Genomic DNA, 18,271 nt, shown 5'->3' with positions numbered 1-18,271 from the left:
CAGGGCTTAGCACAGAGTATGCACTTAAATACTATTATTATTATTATTATTTAGAGCCCAGTACACAGAGGTCACTCAATAGAGATGACTGATAGTCTAAGTGGAGGAGCCATTTCGGTAGCCTATTCAGTACTCATCGTGGAGGTGGTGGTGATGGGGGGCTTGGATGAAAGATAAGTTGAGTGTAGAATATGAAATAAGTGGAGTGTAGAATGCTTTGATACATTCTATCAGCTCCTCCCTCCTTCCTTAACTCTCTCATCTCCTATTACAACCTGATTTGCACACTCAACTGCTCTAACACCAATTTGCTCTCTGTACCTTGATATAATCTATGCCACCACTGACCCCCAGCTATCTATAGATGAGAGCTCATCATGGGCAATAATAATAATATGAAAGATGGTATTTGTTAAGTGCTTACTATGTGCCAAACGCTGTTCTAAGTGCTGGGGTAATAATAATAATAATGATGATGGCATTTATTAAGTGCTTACTATGTACAAAGCACAGTTCTAAGCGCTGGGAAGGTCACCAGGTGACCAGGTTGTCCCACGGGGGGCTCACAGTCTTAATCCGTATTTTACAGATGAGGTAACTGAGGCCTAGAGAAGAGAAGTGGCATAATAATAATAATAATAATAATAATAATAATAATAATAATAATAATGACATTTATTAAGCACTTACTTTGTGCAAAGCACTGTTCTAAGCTCTGGGAAGGTTACAAGGTGATCAGGTTGTCCCACGGGGGGCTCACAGTCTTAATCTCCATTGTACAGATGAAGTAACTGAAGCACAGAGAAGTGAAGTGACTTGCCCAACGTCACACAGCTGACAATTAGAGAAGCAGCGTGGCATGGTGGAAAGAGCCTAGTCTTTGGAGTCAGAGGTCATGGGTTTAAATCTCGGCTCCGCCGCTTCCTCAGAGGGAGAGAGAAACAGAAGTGGGATGGTGTGTCCTTTGAAACTACAAAGGAATCAGTAGAGTTTGAAGTCTTCTCTAGCGGGAGGAGCAGGAGGAGATCCTGTCTCACTTCAAGGTCTCCGAAGACCAACATAAAGGGGAAAAAAAATCCTGCTTGCCTTTGTTGCAGATCTCAGAATGAGGGTGAATTCTGGTCACCAGTTTCCTGCTGGAATCCAGAATTGAAAATCGAGCTTCCATGGATTATCTGATTTACCTTTAATTCTGAATTTCCTCCAGGGACTTAAACAGAAGCCATGCTGGGAAAGATTTGGAGACTGGATTTGAATTTAGCCAGTTCACTAGCAGACTGGAGAGAGCAGTGAAGCCAGAGGTGGACCAGAAGATTAAATAAAAAAATTCTATAAAATTGTAATCAAAACCACTCTAATGGAGGGAGCTCCTGATTGGCAGGGTGTCTTCCCCGACTGCCAGGTTTAGCGCGAGCTGGCATGGTGGCCTCACAGCCTGTGTTTCTCCATTCATTAGCCCTCCTGGGCACGGAGCCCAACTCTGGAGGCCATCTGGAGGAGAAAGAATCAATCAACCAATCAATCAATCGCTCAAATTTATTGAGCACCTGCTGAGCGCTAGACACTATCGGCTCCACCATTCAGTCTAACACCAAATCCTGTCAGCCTCCTCTCTGATATCCCCTCCCCATTCCCAGATTATCTTTTGCTGCCGCCCGAATTATCATCCTATTAGTCCGCAGTAAACACACCCACTGTGAGCAGGACACACAGAAATATCTTCATTAATTTAAAACGAGGGGAAAGTAACTGGATTCAGACAGATGGAAAGCTGCTCTAGTGATAGAACCTGTATACATGGAGATGAAAGAAAGAAACTCGAAGGAGGCATTTGAAAAATCTGTGTTAGCAGAAGGAAGAAAGAGCAGCAGAAGAAATGAGAATAGAAAAGGGGGAAGCACTGTTTGCCTTTTAAAGTCCAACTTTCTCATTTTGTTGTCAAGATGTAGGCAATTTTTATATTGGTAATATGCATTCCTTGCTTTATAAAGTGCTGTCCCCAAGATGTTCTGCATCCAGCCTCTGAATCCAGGTTGCTTAGGATAATTTAGCTGAACAAAATGGGGAATTGTTTATTTAATCTTTGGCATTATTAAACTTGTGCAGAAGTGGACAGCTTTGAGCTGAATTTTCAATAAGCTGCCTTGGGGCTCATCAGTTTGTGTGTATGTGTGCATATATGCTCAGACACACACACCACTCTGCCTCCTCCCCTTCCTCCAACACCCACACTCTCAGGAATTGCACAGGCACCTGGAAAAGGAATTATGCCTTTGCAAACAGGTGCTATATCCCTCGACCTGTTTGTTTTCAAATGCAATTCAAGGTGACGTTCCAATCTGCAGAGCGCTAGGTGGTTCGGGACTCTACCTTCACTTGCTCTTATTAAAGCATTTTGTTGGAAAAATCCCTCATTTTTAATTGTGTCAAATTCCAGACATCCTTGTTGGCATTTCAGCTTCTGTATCTCACTCTTGCCTGCAGAATTCAGAGCCCATCTGTTTTTCCTGGCTTCCCTCTCAGAATGGGTAGCTGAAGGAGAAACTTCCAGGAGCAGATTTGGGGAACGCAAAATGTAGTCACTTCTGCTCTAACGGGATTTTTTGTTACAAAAATTGGACGTCACTTGATGGAAGAATTAAGGAACACTGTTAAGGTGTAATGTTGGCTATGCTTTCCAAATTTTGCTACAATCTTAATATTGCTGTACAGTACTTTTGGGTGGGTGGGGATTTGCATTTTTGCAAATTTACAGTTTTTCATACCATAAAAAAGCAATGAGAGCAAGGGCGTAAAGTATTTTCTTAGAGGTGGATGTAAAAATAATGTGAGAATTTATATAAAAAAGTCAATCATGGGAATATTTACCAACTGTCTAATGCTTAGATTCCCACTGAAACGAGTGGGTATTATAACACAGTTTCTCTGTTACACATAGTTCTTCAGCAACACAACTACCCTTTTATAGCAGAGATGACTGACTATGGGTGATCTGTCTTTTCAGGGTGTTAGTGTTTGGTTTTCTATTTTTTTCTACATGTGACCTTGGCTTCATTTATCCATCCTAATGAGATGGCAGTGGAGATGGAAGTGAAGGGATGGGGATTTTGTCAATTTGGGGGTCTTTCTGCAGTCACTCCGTTCTACTCCTGAGGTGCTGCTTTGTGATTTATCCTCAGCAGGGTAGCAGGAACCCCCAGTTGAAGCTAAATAAGGTGAAGCCTTTCAGATTATTTTCCAATCCACCTTTAGTGTTGCCTAACACTTCCTCTGCTCCTGAGCCATGTCATTCAGCTAAAAGAGAACTCAGGTTCAGAGTTCACTCTCAAGCCATAATTCCAAATTGATAGTAGAAAGAAGGAAAACATTATATTCACCTTAGGTTTCCACCTAGTTATGTGATAATGTTCATGTTACAGTTCCAGTAGACGGTGACTTTGATTAGTAAATCTATACATTATTTTAATGGACTTAAAATTATTGCTGCTTGAAGGCTTGTTTATCTTCTAATTTTGCTTTCATTGCCTATAAGAGAATAAGAGAATAAGTGACTTCGCCCAAATGGGAGGGAGGAGTCTCCACTGTGTTAAGTTTTGCAGTAGCCAGCAGATAAATTAAAAATACAGGTATATTGTTATAATAATGATGAAAATGATACTATTTCTTAAGTGCATGCTATGTGCTAGGTACAGGGGTAGATATGAAATAATCAGGCTTGGACATAATCCTGTTTCATATGATGCTCAAAGTCCATATTTTACTGAAGAGGAAATGGAGGCACAGAATGGTTAATAGCAGCAGCTTGGGCCTCATGGAAAAAGCACAGGCCTGGGGGTCAGAAGACCTGGGTTCTAATCCTTTCTCTGCCACTTGCCCACTGTGTGACCTTGGACAAGTCAATCAACTTCTCTGTGCCCCAGTTTTCTCACCCGTAAAATGGGAATTCATGACCTGTTCTCCCTCATAGAATGTGAACCCTGGTTGGGGCAGGGACTTACATATACCCCAATCCTTAGTACAGTGCTTTACACATAGTAAGCACTTAACAAATACCACAATTATTTACTATTATTATCATTATTATTAGATTTGATCAAGTACAAACATCAGGCATAACTGGCAGACCTCTACTCTCCCCATCTTCAAGGTCCTTCTGATATCATGTGCATATAGCTATAATTCTATTTATTCTGACAATTTTGACACCTGTCTACATGTTTTGTTCTGTTGTCTATCTCCCCCTTCTAGACTGTGAGCCCGTTGCTGGGTAGGGACCGTCTCTATATGTTGCCGACTTGTACTTCCCAACCACTTAGTACAGTGCTCTGCACACAGTAATCGCTCAATAAATACTATTGAATGAATATCAGATCTCCTCCAGGAAGTCTTCACTGACTAATCTCTCAACTACCCATCCTACATCCCAATACTGCCTCTTCAACACTTCCACAGTACTCGTATCCTTGAGCCCTAACTCCCTAAGCCTGTAGATAACCACCCCACCCTTCTCCCCCTTACAGTATATAGATAAGTATCTTTCAGATCCCTTTCTTCTCACTACTTGTGATTCATTTTAGTGATGTCTCTCTATCAGACTGTAAAACGTTAAGGGTAGAGATCACAAAATCACTAAAATCCATGCTTTCCTCTCCATCCAAACTGCTACCACGTTAATACAGTCACTCATCATATCCCATCTGGATTAATGCATCAGCCTCCTTTCTGACCTCCCAGCCTCCTGTCTCTCCCCATTCCAGTCCATACTTCACTCTGCTGCCCGGATCAGCTTTCTACAAAAACAATCAGGACATGTCACCCCTCTCCTCAAAAAACTCCAGCGGTTGCTTATCCACTTATGTATTCAACAGAAACTTCTCATCATTGGCTTTAAAACTCTCCATCACCTCACTTCCTCTTAACTCACCTCGCTTCTCTCCTTCCACATCCCAATCCACATACTCCGCTACTCTGGCTAACCTTCTCACTGTGCCTTGATTTCGCCTGTCCCGCCGTCGACCCCTGGCCCATGTCTTACCTCTGGCCTGGAATGCCCTCCCTCCTCAAAACCACCAGACAACCATTCTCCCTCCCCTTCAAAGCCCTACTGAAGGCACATCTTCTCCAAGAGGACTTCCCAGACTAAACCCCACTTTTCCTCATCTCCCACTTCCTTCCGCATCACCTGCTCCCTTTGTTCCCCCTCATCCCCCACAGCCCCACGGCACTTGTGTGTATATCTGTAATGTTATTTATTTGTATTGGTGTCTGTCTCCCCAGTCTAGACTGTTAGCACATTGTGGGCAGGGAATGTCACTATTTTTTGTTATGTTGTACTTTCCCAAGCATTTACAACAATGCTTTGCACACAGTATGCACTCAATAAATGCAATTGAATTAGTTAATTTCTAATAGCTCTATTGTACTCTCCCAAATGCTTAGCATAATGCTCTGTATGGAGTAAGCACTCAATAAATATTATTTACTGATTCTTTGAAATGGTGGAGTCAGGATTAGAACCCGAGTCCCCTGAATATCAGTCCAGTGATCTTTCCACTGAGCCATGGTTCCTCATTGTCATTCTTATTTATTTGGCTTGCTCTTTTGGATTAAGAACATAATCTTCACTATTTCCATTTGAGGCCAGTAGTTCCTTCCAGCCTAAAATTATTGTTATTAGCTCAGTGGAAAGAGCATGGGCTTTGGAGTCAGAGGTCATGGGTTCAAATCCCGGCTCTGCCAGTTGTCAGCTGAGTGACTTTGGGCAAGTCACTTAACTTCTCTGAGCCTGTTACCTCATCTGTAAAATGGGGATTGAGACTGTGAGCCCCCCATGGGACAAACTGATCACCTTGTAACCTCCCCAGTGCTTAGAACAGTGCTTTGCACATAGTAAGTGCTTAATAATTACCATCATTATTTTTAGTAGTAGTAGTAGTAGTAATAATAATAACAATAATAATAGTATTTGTTAAGCACTTACTATGTGCCAACCACTGTTCTAAGTACGGGGGTAGATACAAGGTAATCAGGTTGTCCCACGTGGGGCTCACAGTCTCAATCTCCATTTTACAGATGAGGTAACTGAGGCACAGAGAAGTTAAGTGACTTCCCCAAGGTCACACAGCAGATAAGTGAGGGAGCCGGGATTAGAATCCACGTCCTCTGACTCCCAAGCCTGTGCTCTTCCCACTAGGCCATGCTGCTTTCAATAGTGGCAGTGAGATGTATAGTCAAGCCAGGTAATGGTTGTCCTGCATGATAGCTACCCTAAATTTAGGAACTTCTATTCCACACCCCTAACTTTCTCCCTAGTTGCCCATTATGCACAGTTTGTAATCAATAAATCAATAACTGTAGGCAGGGCACTGTACTAAGCACTTGGGAGAGTACAATATAACAGAGTTTGTAGACAAGGATCAGCTCCTAGAGGGCAGAGGTGGTGTCTACCAACTTCATTGTACCCTCTCAACTACTCAGTAAGTGCTCTGCGTACAATAACCGCTCAATAAATACCATTGATTGATATTGATTCATTATCCATGAATTTGTTTAGACCATTCTTAAACCTACCGATTGGTCACTACAAGTAGTCGCTCATAATTTCATCTAGTGGTTTTATTTTGTTACTAGTGGAGTGTTGTAAACATTCCTCAAATCTTTAAAAAACAAATATTTTTCAATAGAAACCTGAAGCCAAACTTGCCTTAATACAGTTTAGAGAATTTGTTTTTAAACGCATTTGCCTAATGAAAACACTGTGCATATAAACGGTCATTCAGTCAAAATGCTTTAATGTCAAATGTTTAAAAACAGCTTTATTTGCCAGTGGAACCCAATGGACAGATGCTCATTTAGAAATTGAATCTCACAGGAATGAAAGAATAGAAACGTTCGCTCGGCGGGGAATTGATCCGGTAAACGCAATGCCCTTTCTGCTGCTTCTAGGATTCAGGAAAATTTCACAGAATCTCGCCACACAGTAATGCATCTATTACCATGGTCTACTTGGGGAAGAGCGTGCACTTGTCTCATGACGATATTGACTACCGGGATGAGATAAAAGTTTATCAGCAACACTGTGGTGGGGAAAACCTCTGTGTCTACAAAGGCAAACTACTGGAAAGAGGTACAAATCAACACTTTCAAGTTCCTTTCCATATGGCTCCATGTTGATGGTTCGAATAAGCTGTTGTTGATGAGATTTCGAAATGATTTCCGTGGCTCTGTCAGGTAATGCCTGTCCAGGGATTTATATACCAGCTGCTGAAAAGTAAATCTAAATACACAGCGTCGTGATTGAAGATGAAGCAGCAATTACCGTTGCAAATTGTAAAGGAAAGCTCCAGCTTCTCCGCATTAATGGGAAACTGATTAATTTTTGGAGATATATGACTATTAAAATATTTGCGGAATGAAACCATTCCTGAATAATAAGTAAACTTTGGTTTACTGTAATGTATCCTGTAGAATGTAGAAAAGCAGGATGACCCAGAAAGAGCACGGATGAACTTGGGAGTCAAAGCACATGGGTTCTAATTGAGACTCCGCCACTTGCCTATTGTGTGAGAACTTGGGCAAGTCGCTTAAATTCTATGTGTCTGTTTTCTCCACTGTAAAATGAAGATTCAATGCCTGTTCTCCCTCTTATTTAGTCTGTGAGCCCCATGTGGAATAGGAGTTTAGAACCGTGCTTAACACATAGTAAGTGCTGAACAAATACCATTTTAATATATAAATGGGTGTTTGGGAATTTGATGAAGACAAAATTTGGCCCTCACGTCAAACCAAGAATGACCTGAATTTCAACATAAGTCTTGCAAAAGTACCTTAACACTAAATTTAGTCAAAAGGTCTTTCAGTCAGTACGGCTATACTCTTAATATATCATGATTCCATATATTTTAGAACCAGGTGATTTCATGTTCATATTTTTTCACATTCTGTATTTTAATAACACCATGCCCATACAGTTGCTTAGAGCAATTGCTAAAAAGGGATGGCTTGAATGAATGCAGTTATTTTTCACGGATTCCCACTCTATTTGTAATAGCTTGCCAAGGAAATTATGTGTAGGTATAATGAATATTTTATAGGGACAATTTTTAGATGCAGGTTCAAATGTAAAAATTCTTTCCTAGCTAACATTCTCCCTGCAGTAATGAAATTTGAGTTACCTTAGGATATGGTACTTCACTTCATTTAAAAAGATATCTTGTTCTTCCTAGCTTTCCCTCAATATAAAGAAAGGTGATCAGTCCATTGTTCTGTAACTTGCCTAATTACTAGTTTTTCATGGAAAAACAATTTCATGGAAATCGTGTCATTTAAACCAGCCCACTAAACAGAAAATTTCCCTTTAATGGACATTAATCGAGGCTATGAACTCAGGGAGAACATGTTAGTTGTAATTCAGCTCTGATCTTAATTAATATTTAAAAGAATCTCTCAGGGATATGTAGCTGTGCATTTGTGTTGTTTTGTTGAATTAGAGTTCCACTCTTTTGATCTCAATCAATAAAACAGCCTATTTTACAACAAGCTTTCCTCTCATCCTTTAAACTTCGAAGTGAGACAGTGAGGTATGGGAACATGGGAGATTACTGTGGTTGGGTGAATTCAGCCAAGAGCTGTATGTTCATACGGCAAAACAAAGGGCAACTTCAAGTACAGATTTTAGAAGAGTTATTGAGAACAATCTGTGGAATCAAATTGAAATTAATGTAGTTACACCACGCTTGGACTTTAGGCTGTTTTCTTCAACAAAATATCTATTCTGTGCTTATTGGGCTCTTGGGAACAAATGTGCATGGAGTTATGCATATAAATGAATGAAGGGCCAGTGGAATCATTCTCTAGTAACCATATCCGCGTGGCTCAGTGGAAAGAGCCCGGGTTTTGGAGTCAGAGGTCATGGGTTCACATCCCGGCTCTGCCAATTGTCAGCTGTGTGACTTTGGTCAGGTCACTTCACTTCTCTGGGCCTCAGTTACCTCATCTGTAAAATGGGGATTAAGACTGTGTGCCCCCCGTGGGACAACCTGATCACCTCGTAACCTCCCCAGAACAGTGCTTTGCATGTAGTAAGTGCTTAATAAATGCCATTATTATTTATTATTATTATTCTATCTCTGGCTCAGTGTTTCTTGGCAATCTGATGTCTTCCAGACACATTGTTTTTTATGGTATTTGTTAATAATAATAATAATCAGTAATGATTGTGGTATTTGTTAAGTGCTTACTATGTGCCATTCATTCAATCATTCAATCGTATTTATTGAGCGCTTACTGTGTGCAGAACACTGTACTAAGTGCTTGGGAAGTACAAGGTGGCAACATATAGAGACAGCCCCTACCCAACAGTGGGCTCACAGTCCAGGCACAGTGCCAAGCACTGTACTAAGCACTGGGGTGGATACAAGCAAACAGAGTTGCACACAGTCCATGTCCCACGTGGGACTCACAGTCTCAAACCCCATTTTACAGTTGAGAGAATTGAAGCCCAGAAAGGTGAAGACAGGCACGACAGGCAAGTAGTGGAGCCAGGATTAGAACCATTGATCTAGACCCATGATCTATCCACTGCCCCATGATGATCCTCAGAATGTTTCTGTTTGTTGTTATAGTGTACTCTCCCAAACACTTACTGCAGTGCTTTGCACACAGTAAGTGCTCAATAAATGTGATCAATCAATCAATCAATCAATCGTATTTATTGAGCGCTTACTGTGTGCAGAGCACTGTACTAAGTGCTTGGGAAGTACAAGTTGGCAGCATATAGAGACAGTCCCTACCCAACAGTGGGCTCACAATCTAAAAGGGGGAGACAGAGAACTAAACCAAACATACTAACAAAATAAATAGAATAGATATATACAAGTAAAATAAATAAATAGAGTAATAAATATGTACAAACATATGTACATATATACAGGTGCTGTGGGGAAGGGAAGGAGGTAAGATGGGGAGATGGAGAGGGGGGCGAGGGGGAGAGGAAGGAAGGGGCTCAGTCTGGGAAGGCCTCCTGGAGGAGGTGAGCTCTCAGTAGGGCCTTGAAGGGAGGAAGAGAGCTAGCTTGGTGGATGGGCAGAGGGAGGGCATTCCAGGCCCGGGGGATGACTTGGGCCGCGGGTCTGATGGTGGGACAGGCGAGAACGAGGTACGGTGAGGAGATTAGCGGCAGAGGAGCGGAGGGTGTGGGGTGGGCTGGAGAAGGAGAGAAGGGAGGTGAGGTAGGAGGGGGCGAGGGGATGGACAGCCTTGAAGCCGAGGGTAAGGAGTTTCTGCCTGATGCGCAGATTGATTGGTAGCAGTGCTCTGCACACAGTAAGCACTCAATAAATACAATTGAATGAATGAATACAGGATAATTAAGTTGGACACAGTCCCTTGTCCCACATAGGGCTCACGGTCTTAATTACGATGAGGCACAAAGAAGTTAAGTGACTTGCCCAAGGTCACACAGCAGACAAGTAGTGGAGCCGGGATTAGAACCCAGTCCTCTGATTCGCAGCCCGTGTCCTCGCTTTTCCGCCTGGCCATGGGATGAAAGGGAAACTTGGATAATTGTATACTGCTTTCCACAGAGTCTGTTCTCAGCATAGTCTTCATTGCCAGAAATTCTAATTATTTTGAATTGAAAGTTGTTGTCAAATTCAAAGTAAGCTTATAATTCAGTTATCTAAGTCATTTGGAGGGGGAAAAATATGCCCTTTGAACACAAATCAAAATTGTGTCATTCTCAGATGTGATTAGATGTATACACAGTCCCTGCTGAAGAGAGTTTTTGGTATATTTAATTTAAAAATGAATACTTATAGTTTCCCAATATATTCATCTTGCTGGTGAGAATAATAATAATAGTTTCTTATTCTTTTAAAATCACAGTGAAATGTTCACTTTCTTTTAAAAGAGATGGTATTTGTTTCAGAAACAAACTTTTGAATGCTATTTCTCAGTTATTTTCCCCCTCTTTTTGTTCCCCCTGGGATCCCTCTGGATTGCTTTATTCTACTGGGAGGGAGACCATCAGTATGTTGCCAGTCCGAATAAATTGGTTATGGATTTTTAGGGCTTAACCCTAAGAAGGGTTAAAGGTCTTGTGTTCCAATGGCTGTTACTCCACTTGTCTGCTCTGTGGCCTTGGACAAGTCACTCACTTCTCTGTGACTCAGTTACCTCATCTGTGAAATGGGGATTGAGACTGTGAGCCCCATGTGGGACAGGGACTCTGTCCAACCCCATTTTCTTTTATCCACCTCAACATTTAGTACAGTGCCTGGCACATAGTGCGTGCTTAACAAATACCCCCATTATTTCTATTGTACTCTCCAAAGCACTTTATACAGTGTTGTGCACACAGTAAGTGCTCAATAAATATGATTCAATGAATGAAGTAAAGCAGATTTTTATTTTCCATGATTTTCAAATTTGGGTTAATTTTCACGTAGTTATTACTTGTGTTTACTAGAGTCTCTTGCACATTGCAAACATGTAACAAATGCTTGTAAAAACTGTAATCGTCAAAAGTATTTTCTTTTAAGTCAATTTTGGCTGAAAATTCTGAGTCAATTATACCTCTATCTAAATTCTTCTTTGGTTGATTTAAATTAATTTAGCCATTTCTGTGATGAATTATGGATACCTCCACTGTCATCACTACAATCCACATGAATTTAGGAATAGGGTATTTAGAAAGTTCGTTATTTTTAAATGCTAAGCATATTTTTTCCCCTGGCGAGTTCCCGCCTCTTCACTCTATAAAAAGCCTGATGTTTCTTTGAGTAACTGTTAGCTGTGTTCAGTTTCTGCCTTTTCCTTGCGTAAGTGTTTCCATTATTTCAGCTCTGTTTTAAAGAGCAATACTACTACTAATAATAATGATAATGTTAATAATAGTGTTTATGAAGCACTTACTATGTGCCAACCAGTCTGCTGAGTGCTGGGACAGACAAAAAGCTAATTAGATCCTCCTTGTCCTTGTCCCACATGGGGCTAGCAGTCTAAGATGGAGGGGAAAGGGTGTCTTAGCTCCATTTCACAGATGAGGAAACTGAGACACAGTGAGGTTAAGTGACTTGCCCAAGGTCACAGAGCGGGCAAGCAACAGAACCAGGAGAGCGTGTCTCCTGACTACCACTACTCCCATTCTCTTTTCACTAGGCCCTGCTGTCTCCTTAAACCCTCACATTTGATTATTTTTCCTTTTTGGATTAACACACAAATCCGATATCCTGCTGAGGCTGAGGATAGGCTTTGCCACTTCTGTTCCTCAATTTTATTGAAATCACCTGAGGTGTCCCTGCTCTCCTTTTCTGCCTTCGAGTGTGTGAGGAGTGGAAGTCCCCCAGAACTGGAGAGATCAAGGGAAGATTTCTCTAGGATCATTGTAATTCAAGCCATCACCCTTAAACACCGTGGCTTTGCACTGATTCATCGGTTTAGGGTATCAAGGGTTTCCTTTGAATCCCCAAAATGTATAAGTAACATATTGATATGACTGCCTGCCTTTCAATTATGTAGATCAGATGTGATGCCTCACATTACATTATTTTCTGTTTACTCGATATTGTGAGCTAGCCTTAAACTGAGAGGTTTTCCAAGGGGACCATGTGTTATAAAATTCACTAACGGGTTTTGAGCTAGACTAGGGCACAGTACTCATAGCACAGGAGAAGAAACTTGGGAAAATGTCGTACGTTTAGTGGCTGACAGTTCATGGCTCTCAATAACGGATGAAACCCTTCAATTTCAGAGACTTTTCAGTTCATTTCCAAGCGTCATCATGGTTTCCCCTTCAGCCTCACGTTTTTCCTCAATGGGATGCAGTTGGACAGGTTGAGCTCCTGTTGTGAGTACAAGTACCGGAAAGGGGCTCGGCTGGGGGGCAGACGTGGATACTTTGGATTTGTCGGCGTCGAAGGAGCGGCACCCTGCTACAGGTATGAGTTGGTATGCCTGTGGTAGAATTCTCAGGGTGTGAATTTGGGAAACTTTTTTCTTCCTATGGATCTTTGGAGCTATATGCTTGGATATCTTTGGACTCATGTACCTTTGCCATAGGCCATGCACGTCAAATTGCCTTATCTTCCCTCCCAAACCCTGCCCTCTCCCTGACTTTCCCATCACTGTTGATGGCACTGCCATCCTTCCCATCTCACAAGCCTGCAAACTTGGTGTCATCCTCGACTCTGCGCTCTCGTTTGCCCCTCACATGCAATCCGTCACTAAAACCTGCCGGTCTCACCTCCGCAACACCGCAAAGATCCACCCTTTCCTCTCCATCCAAACTGCTACCCTGCTGGTTCAAGCTCTCATCCTATTCCGACTGGATTACTGCATCAGCCTCCTCTCTGATCTCCTATCCTCCTGTGTCTCTCCACTTCAATCTATACTTCACGCTGCTGCCCGGATCATCTTTGTGCAGAAGCTCTCTGGGCATTTTACTCTCCTCCTCAAAAATCTCCAGTGGCTACCAGTCAACCTACGCATCAGGCAAAAACTCCTCACCCTCAGCTTCAAGGTTGTCCATCACCTTGCCCGCTCCTACCTCACCTCCCTTCTCTCTTTCTCCAGCCCAGCCTGCACCCTCCGCTCCTCTGCCACTGCTAACCTCCTCACTGTGCCTCGTTCTCGCCTGTCCCACCATCGACCCCCGGCCCTCGTCCTCCCCCTGGCCTGGAATGCCCTCCCTCCGCACATCTGCCAAGCTAGCTCTCTTCCTCCCTTCAAAGCCATACTGAGAGCTCACCACCTCCAGGAGGTCTTCCCAGACTGCGACTCCTTTTTCCTCTCCTCCTCCCCATTCCCCCACCATACCTCCTTCCCCTCCCCACAGCACTTGTATATATGTTTGTACAGATTTATTACTCCATTTATTTTACTTGTACATATGTACTATTCTACTTATTTTATTTTGTTAATATGTTTTGTTTTGTTGTCTGTCTCCCCCTTCTAGACAGTGAGCATGCTGTTGGGTAGGGACCATCTCAATATGTTGCCAACTTGTACTTCCCAAGCACTTAGTACAGTGCTCTGCACACAGTAAGCGCTCAGTAAATATGATTGAATGAATGAATGAATGGTAAACATGTACCATTGTCTGGAGAAAAAAGACAGGGTCCACATGGCCTAGTGGCAAGACCCCGGGCTTGGGAGTCGGAGGTCATGGGTTCTAATCCTGGCTCAGCCACTTGTCTTCTGTGTGACCTTGGTTAAGTCACTTCACTTTGCTGTGCCTCCGTTACCTCATCTGTAAAATGGGGATTAAGACTGTAAGCCCCATGTGGGACAACCCGATTACCTTGTATCTACCCCAGTGCTTAGTACAGTGCTTGACAGATAGTAAGTGCTTAATAAATACTATTATTACTATTATTATCATTATTGGCAATGCTAAATCGATTAGTATTGTTTATTGAGCATCTAAACCCTGCTGTCAGTCCAATCATTCAGTAGTAATTTTGGAGTACCAGCTTGGTGCACAACACTGTACTAAGTAATTGGCTTAGTTCAGTAGAATTGAAATGGGATCACTGCCCTCAGGAAGCTGAAAAATCTAGCAAAGGAGGACACCAAAATAAATTACAGATAAGATGAAGTAAGAGAATATAAAGATATATATTCAAGGGCTTGGGTCATGCAAAACAAATCAATTAATGGTATTTAGAGAATACTTCCTTTGGGAAGTGCTGTACTAAAAGCTTGGGAGAGTTGGTAGACACAATTTTAGCCCACAAGGCACTTACAATTTAGTGGGACAGACAGATAATAAAGTAAATTACAGATAAGAGTGTAAAGATCTTATGTAAGTGCTTTGGGGCTGGGGTGAAAATCAAAGTATTAGAAGGTATAAGACAAGTGCTTAGGTGACTCAGAAGGAAGAATAGGATAGGATAACAGATGTATGGTTGTATATGAGTAATAGTAGCAGTGGTAATAAATAATGATGGTATTTGCTAAGTGCTTACTATGTGCCAGGTACTGTACTAAGTGCTGGGGTGGATACAAGCAAATCAGGTTAGACACGGTCCCTGTCACATGTGGGGCTCCCAGTCTCAATCCCCATCTTACAGTTGAGGTAACTGAGGCACAGAAAAGTGAAGTGATTTGCCCAAGGTCACACAGCAGACTAGGGGTGGTGTCGGGATTAGAACCTATGACCTTCTGAGTCCCAGGCCCATGCTCTATCCACTACACCATGCTGCTGAAGTAGAGGCAGAACTAGTATTTATTGAGCACCCTCTTGGTATAGTGCCAAATTGGAATGTAGTGTACAGGATTGAAACCTGGCCTGAAACCTGTGTGCAGAGCACTGTACTAAGCGCTTGGGAAGTACAAGTTGGCAACATATAACACAACAATATATCGGACACATTCCCTGCCCACATTGATCTTACAATCTAGAGGAGGAGAAAGACATTAAGATAAATAAATTATGGGTATATAATAATAATAATATTAATAACAATAATAATACTAATTATTATTATGGTATTTGTTAAGCACTTACTGTCTTCCTGTGTGCCAGGCACTGTACTAGCGCTGGGTTGGATAGAAGTAAATCGGGTTGGACACAGTCCCTGTCCCATGTGGGGCTCACAGTCTGAATCCCCATTTTACAGATTAGGTAACTGAGGCACAGAGAAATGCAGTGACTTACTCAAGGTCACACAGCAGACAAGTGGTGGAGCCAGGATTAGAATCAATGAACTTCAGACTCCGAGGCCCATTCTCTATCCGCAATACCATACTATGAGAAGCAGTGTGGCTCAGTGGAAAGAGCACGGGCTTTGGAGTCAGAGGTCATGGGTTCAGATCCCAGCTTCACCAATTGCCAGCTGTGTGACTTTGGGCAAGTCACTTAACTTCTCTGTGCCTCAGTTCCCTCATCTGTAAAATGGGGATTAAGACTGTGAGCCCCACGTGGGACAACCTGATCACCTTGTAACCTCCTCAGCACTTAGAACAGTGCTTTGCATGTAGTAAGCACTTAAATACCATTATTATTATTATTATTATTATTATTATGCTGATTCTATTATGTACATAAGGGCTGTGGGGCTGGGGGCAAGGGTGGCGAATTAAGAGAGCAGGTCAGGGTGACACAGAAGGGAGTGGGAAAAGAGGAAATGGGCATAGTCAGGGTGGGCCTCCTGGAGAAGATGTGATAAGGCTTTGAAGGTGGGGAGTGTAATTGTCTATCTAATATGAAAAGGGAGGGTGTTCCAGGCCAGGGACAGGATGTGGGCGAGAGGTTGGTGGCTCAGCACCTGTATATATGTATATTGTTTGTACATATTTATTACTCTATTTATTTATTTTACTTGTACCTATCTATTCTATTTATTTTATTTTGTTAGTATGTTTGGTTTTGTTCTCTGTCTCCCCCTTCTAGACTGTGAACCCACTGTTGGGTAGGGACTGTCTCTATATGTTGCCAGCTTGTACTTCCCAAGCGCTTAGTACAGTGCTCTGCACACAGTAAGCACTCAATAAATACGATTGATTGATTGATTGATTGAGATTGATGAGATCAAGGTACAGTGGGTAGGTTGGCACTAGAGGAGCTAAGTGCGTGCACTGAGTTGTAGCAAGGTGACGTAGGAGGGGACAAGGTGATTGAGTGCTTTAAAACAGAGGGTAAGGTGTTTCTGTTTGAAGTGGAGGTGGATGGGCAACCACTGGAGGTTCTTGAGGAGTGGGGAATCAAGGACTGAATGTTTTAGAAGAAAAATGATACGGGCAGCAGAATGAAGTATTCATTCATTCAGTCGTATTTATTGAGTGCTTACTGTGTGCAGAGCACTGTACTAAGCGCTTGGGAAGTGCAAGTTGGCAACGTATAGAGACAGTCCCTACCCAACAACGGGCTCACAGTCTAGAAGGGGGAGACAGACAACGAAACAAAACATGGAGACAGGTGTCAAGTATGGACCGGATTGGGGAGAGACTAGAGGCCGGGAGGTGAGCAAGGAGGCTGATACAGTAATCAAGAAGGGATAGGATAAGTGCTTGGATTGATGTGATAGCCGTTTGGTTGGAGAGAAAAGGGTGGATTTTAGTGATGTTGGGAAGGTTGAACCGACCTGTATCCAATAGTGAAGATTGAATATGTGGGTTGAACGAGAGAGAGGAGTCAAGGATAACACCACATTTACGGGCTTGTGAGGTAGGAAGGATGGTGGTGCCATCTACAATGATGGAAAAGTCAGTGGTAGGACAGGGTTTGGGTGGGAAGATGAGTTCTGTTTTAAGAGAAGCAGCGTGGCTCAGTGAAAAAAGCACGGGCTTGGGAGCCAGAGGTCATGGGTTCTAATCCCAACTCTGCTACTTGTCAGCTGTGTGACTTTGGGCAAATCACTTAACTTCTCTGTGCCTCAGTTACCTCATTTGTAAAATGGGGATTAAGACTGTGAGCCCCACGTGGGACAATCTGATCACCTTGTATCCCCCCCCCCCACACACAGCGCTTGGAACAGTTCTTAGCACATGGTAAGCACTTAACAAATGCCATCATAATTATTATTATTGGACACGTTAAGTTTGAGGTGTTGGCAGGACATCCAAGTAGAAATGTCTTGAAGGAAGGAGGAAATGCTAGACTACAGAGAAAGAGAGAGAGAGATCAGGGCTAGAGATGTAGATATGGAAACCATCTGCATAGAGGTTTAGTTGGAGCCAAGGATGTGAGTGAGTTTTCCAAAGGATTGGGTGTAGATGGAGAAAAGAAGGAGAACCAGAACTGAACCCTGAGGAGGAACAGAGGAGGAGCCCACAAAGCAGACAGAATGAGCCACCAGAGAGATAGGAGGAGGACCAGAAGAGGACAGTGTTATGGAAGCTGAGGTTGGGTAATGTTTCCAGGAGAAAGATGTGGTCTGCAGTGTCGAAGGCACATGAGGGGTTGAGGAGGATTAGGATGGAGTAGAAGCTGTTGGAATAAGTAAGAAGGACCATCAGTTGTGACCTTTGAGAGGGGTTTCTTTGGAGTGAAGGTGATGGAAAGCAGATTGGAGGGGTCAAGGAGATAATTGGAGGAGAGTATCTTGAGGCAGCGGGAGCAATCTGAGTTTGAGTGGTTGAAGACAGTGGTCAAGGAGGGAAGAAGAGTGGACGTAAGTGTTTCAAGAAGATGAGATGGGCTGGGTTTGGAGGTGAAGTGAAGAAGCTAGTGGGAGATCTTGAGACATAACTGAGTGTGTTGAGAAAGTGGATGTGGAGGTGGAAGGGAGCTGGAGAGGTTTGCAGAGTGCACAGTTGATGATTTGATTTT

At 42.6% G+C, this 18,271-nt stretch overlaps 1 protein-coding gene across 3 annotated transcripts in view; it reads left to right on the top strand.

Moving 5' to 3' along the window:
* The window catches only part of ERICH3 (glutamate rich 3), a 121,786-nt gene that overhangs the window by 66,326 nt on the left and 37,189 nt on the right, over positions 1 to 18,271 (top strand). For all 3 annotated transcript variants that reach the window (XM_038745945.1, XM_038745946.1, XM_038745943.1), the window contains exons 8-9: positions 6,946 to 7,126; positions 12,752 to 12,938. In XM_038745945.1, coding sequence (XP_038601873.1) covers positions 6,946 to 7,126; positions 12,752 to 12,938 — 368 coding nt within the window. The remainder of the gene's footprint in view (positions 1 to 6,945; positions 7,127 to 12,751; positions 12,939 to 18,271) is intronic.

This window comes from Tachyglossus aculeatus, chromosome 4 (assembly GCF_015852505.1).
Source record: "Tachyglossus aculeatus isolate mTacAcu1 chromosome 4, mTacAcu1.pri, whole genome shotgun sequence".
NCBI classification, from domain to species: Eukaryota; Metazoa; Chordata; class Mammalia; order Monotremata; family Tachyglossidae; genus Tachyglossus; species Tachyglossus aculeatus.
Note: the sequence above shows the minus strand (reverse complement) of the source record. Positions and strands in the feature narration are given on the sequence as shown.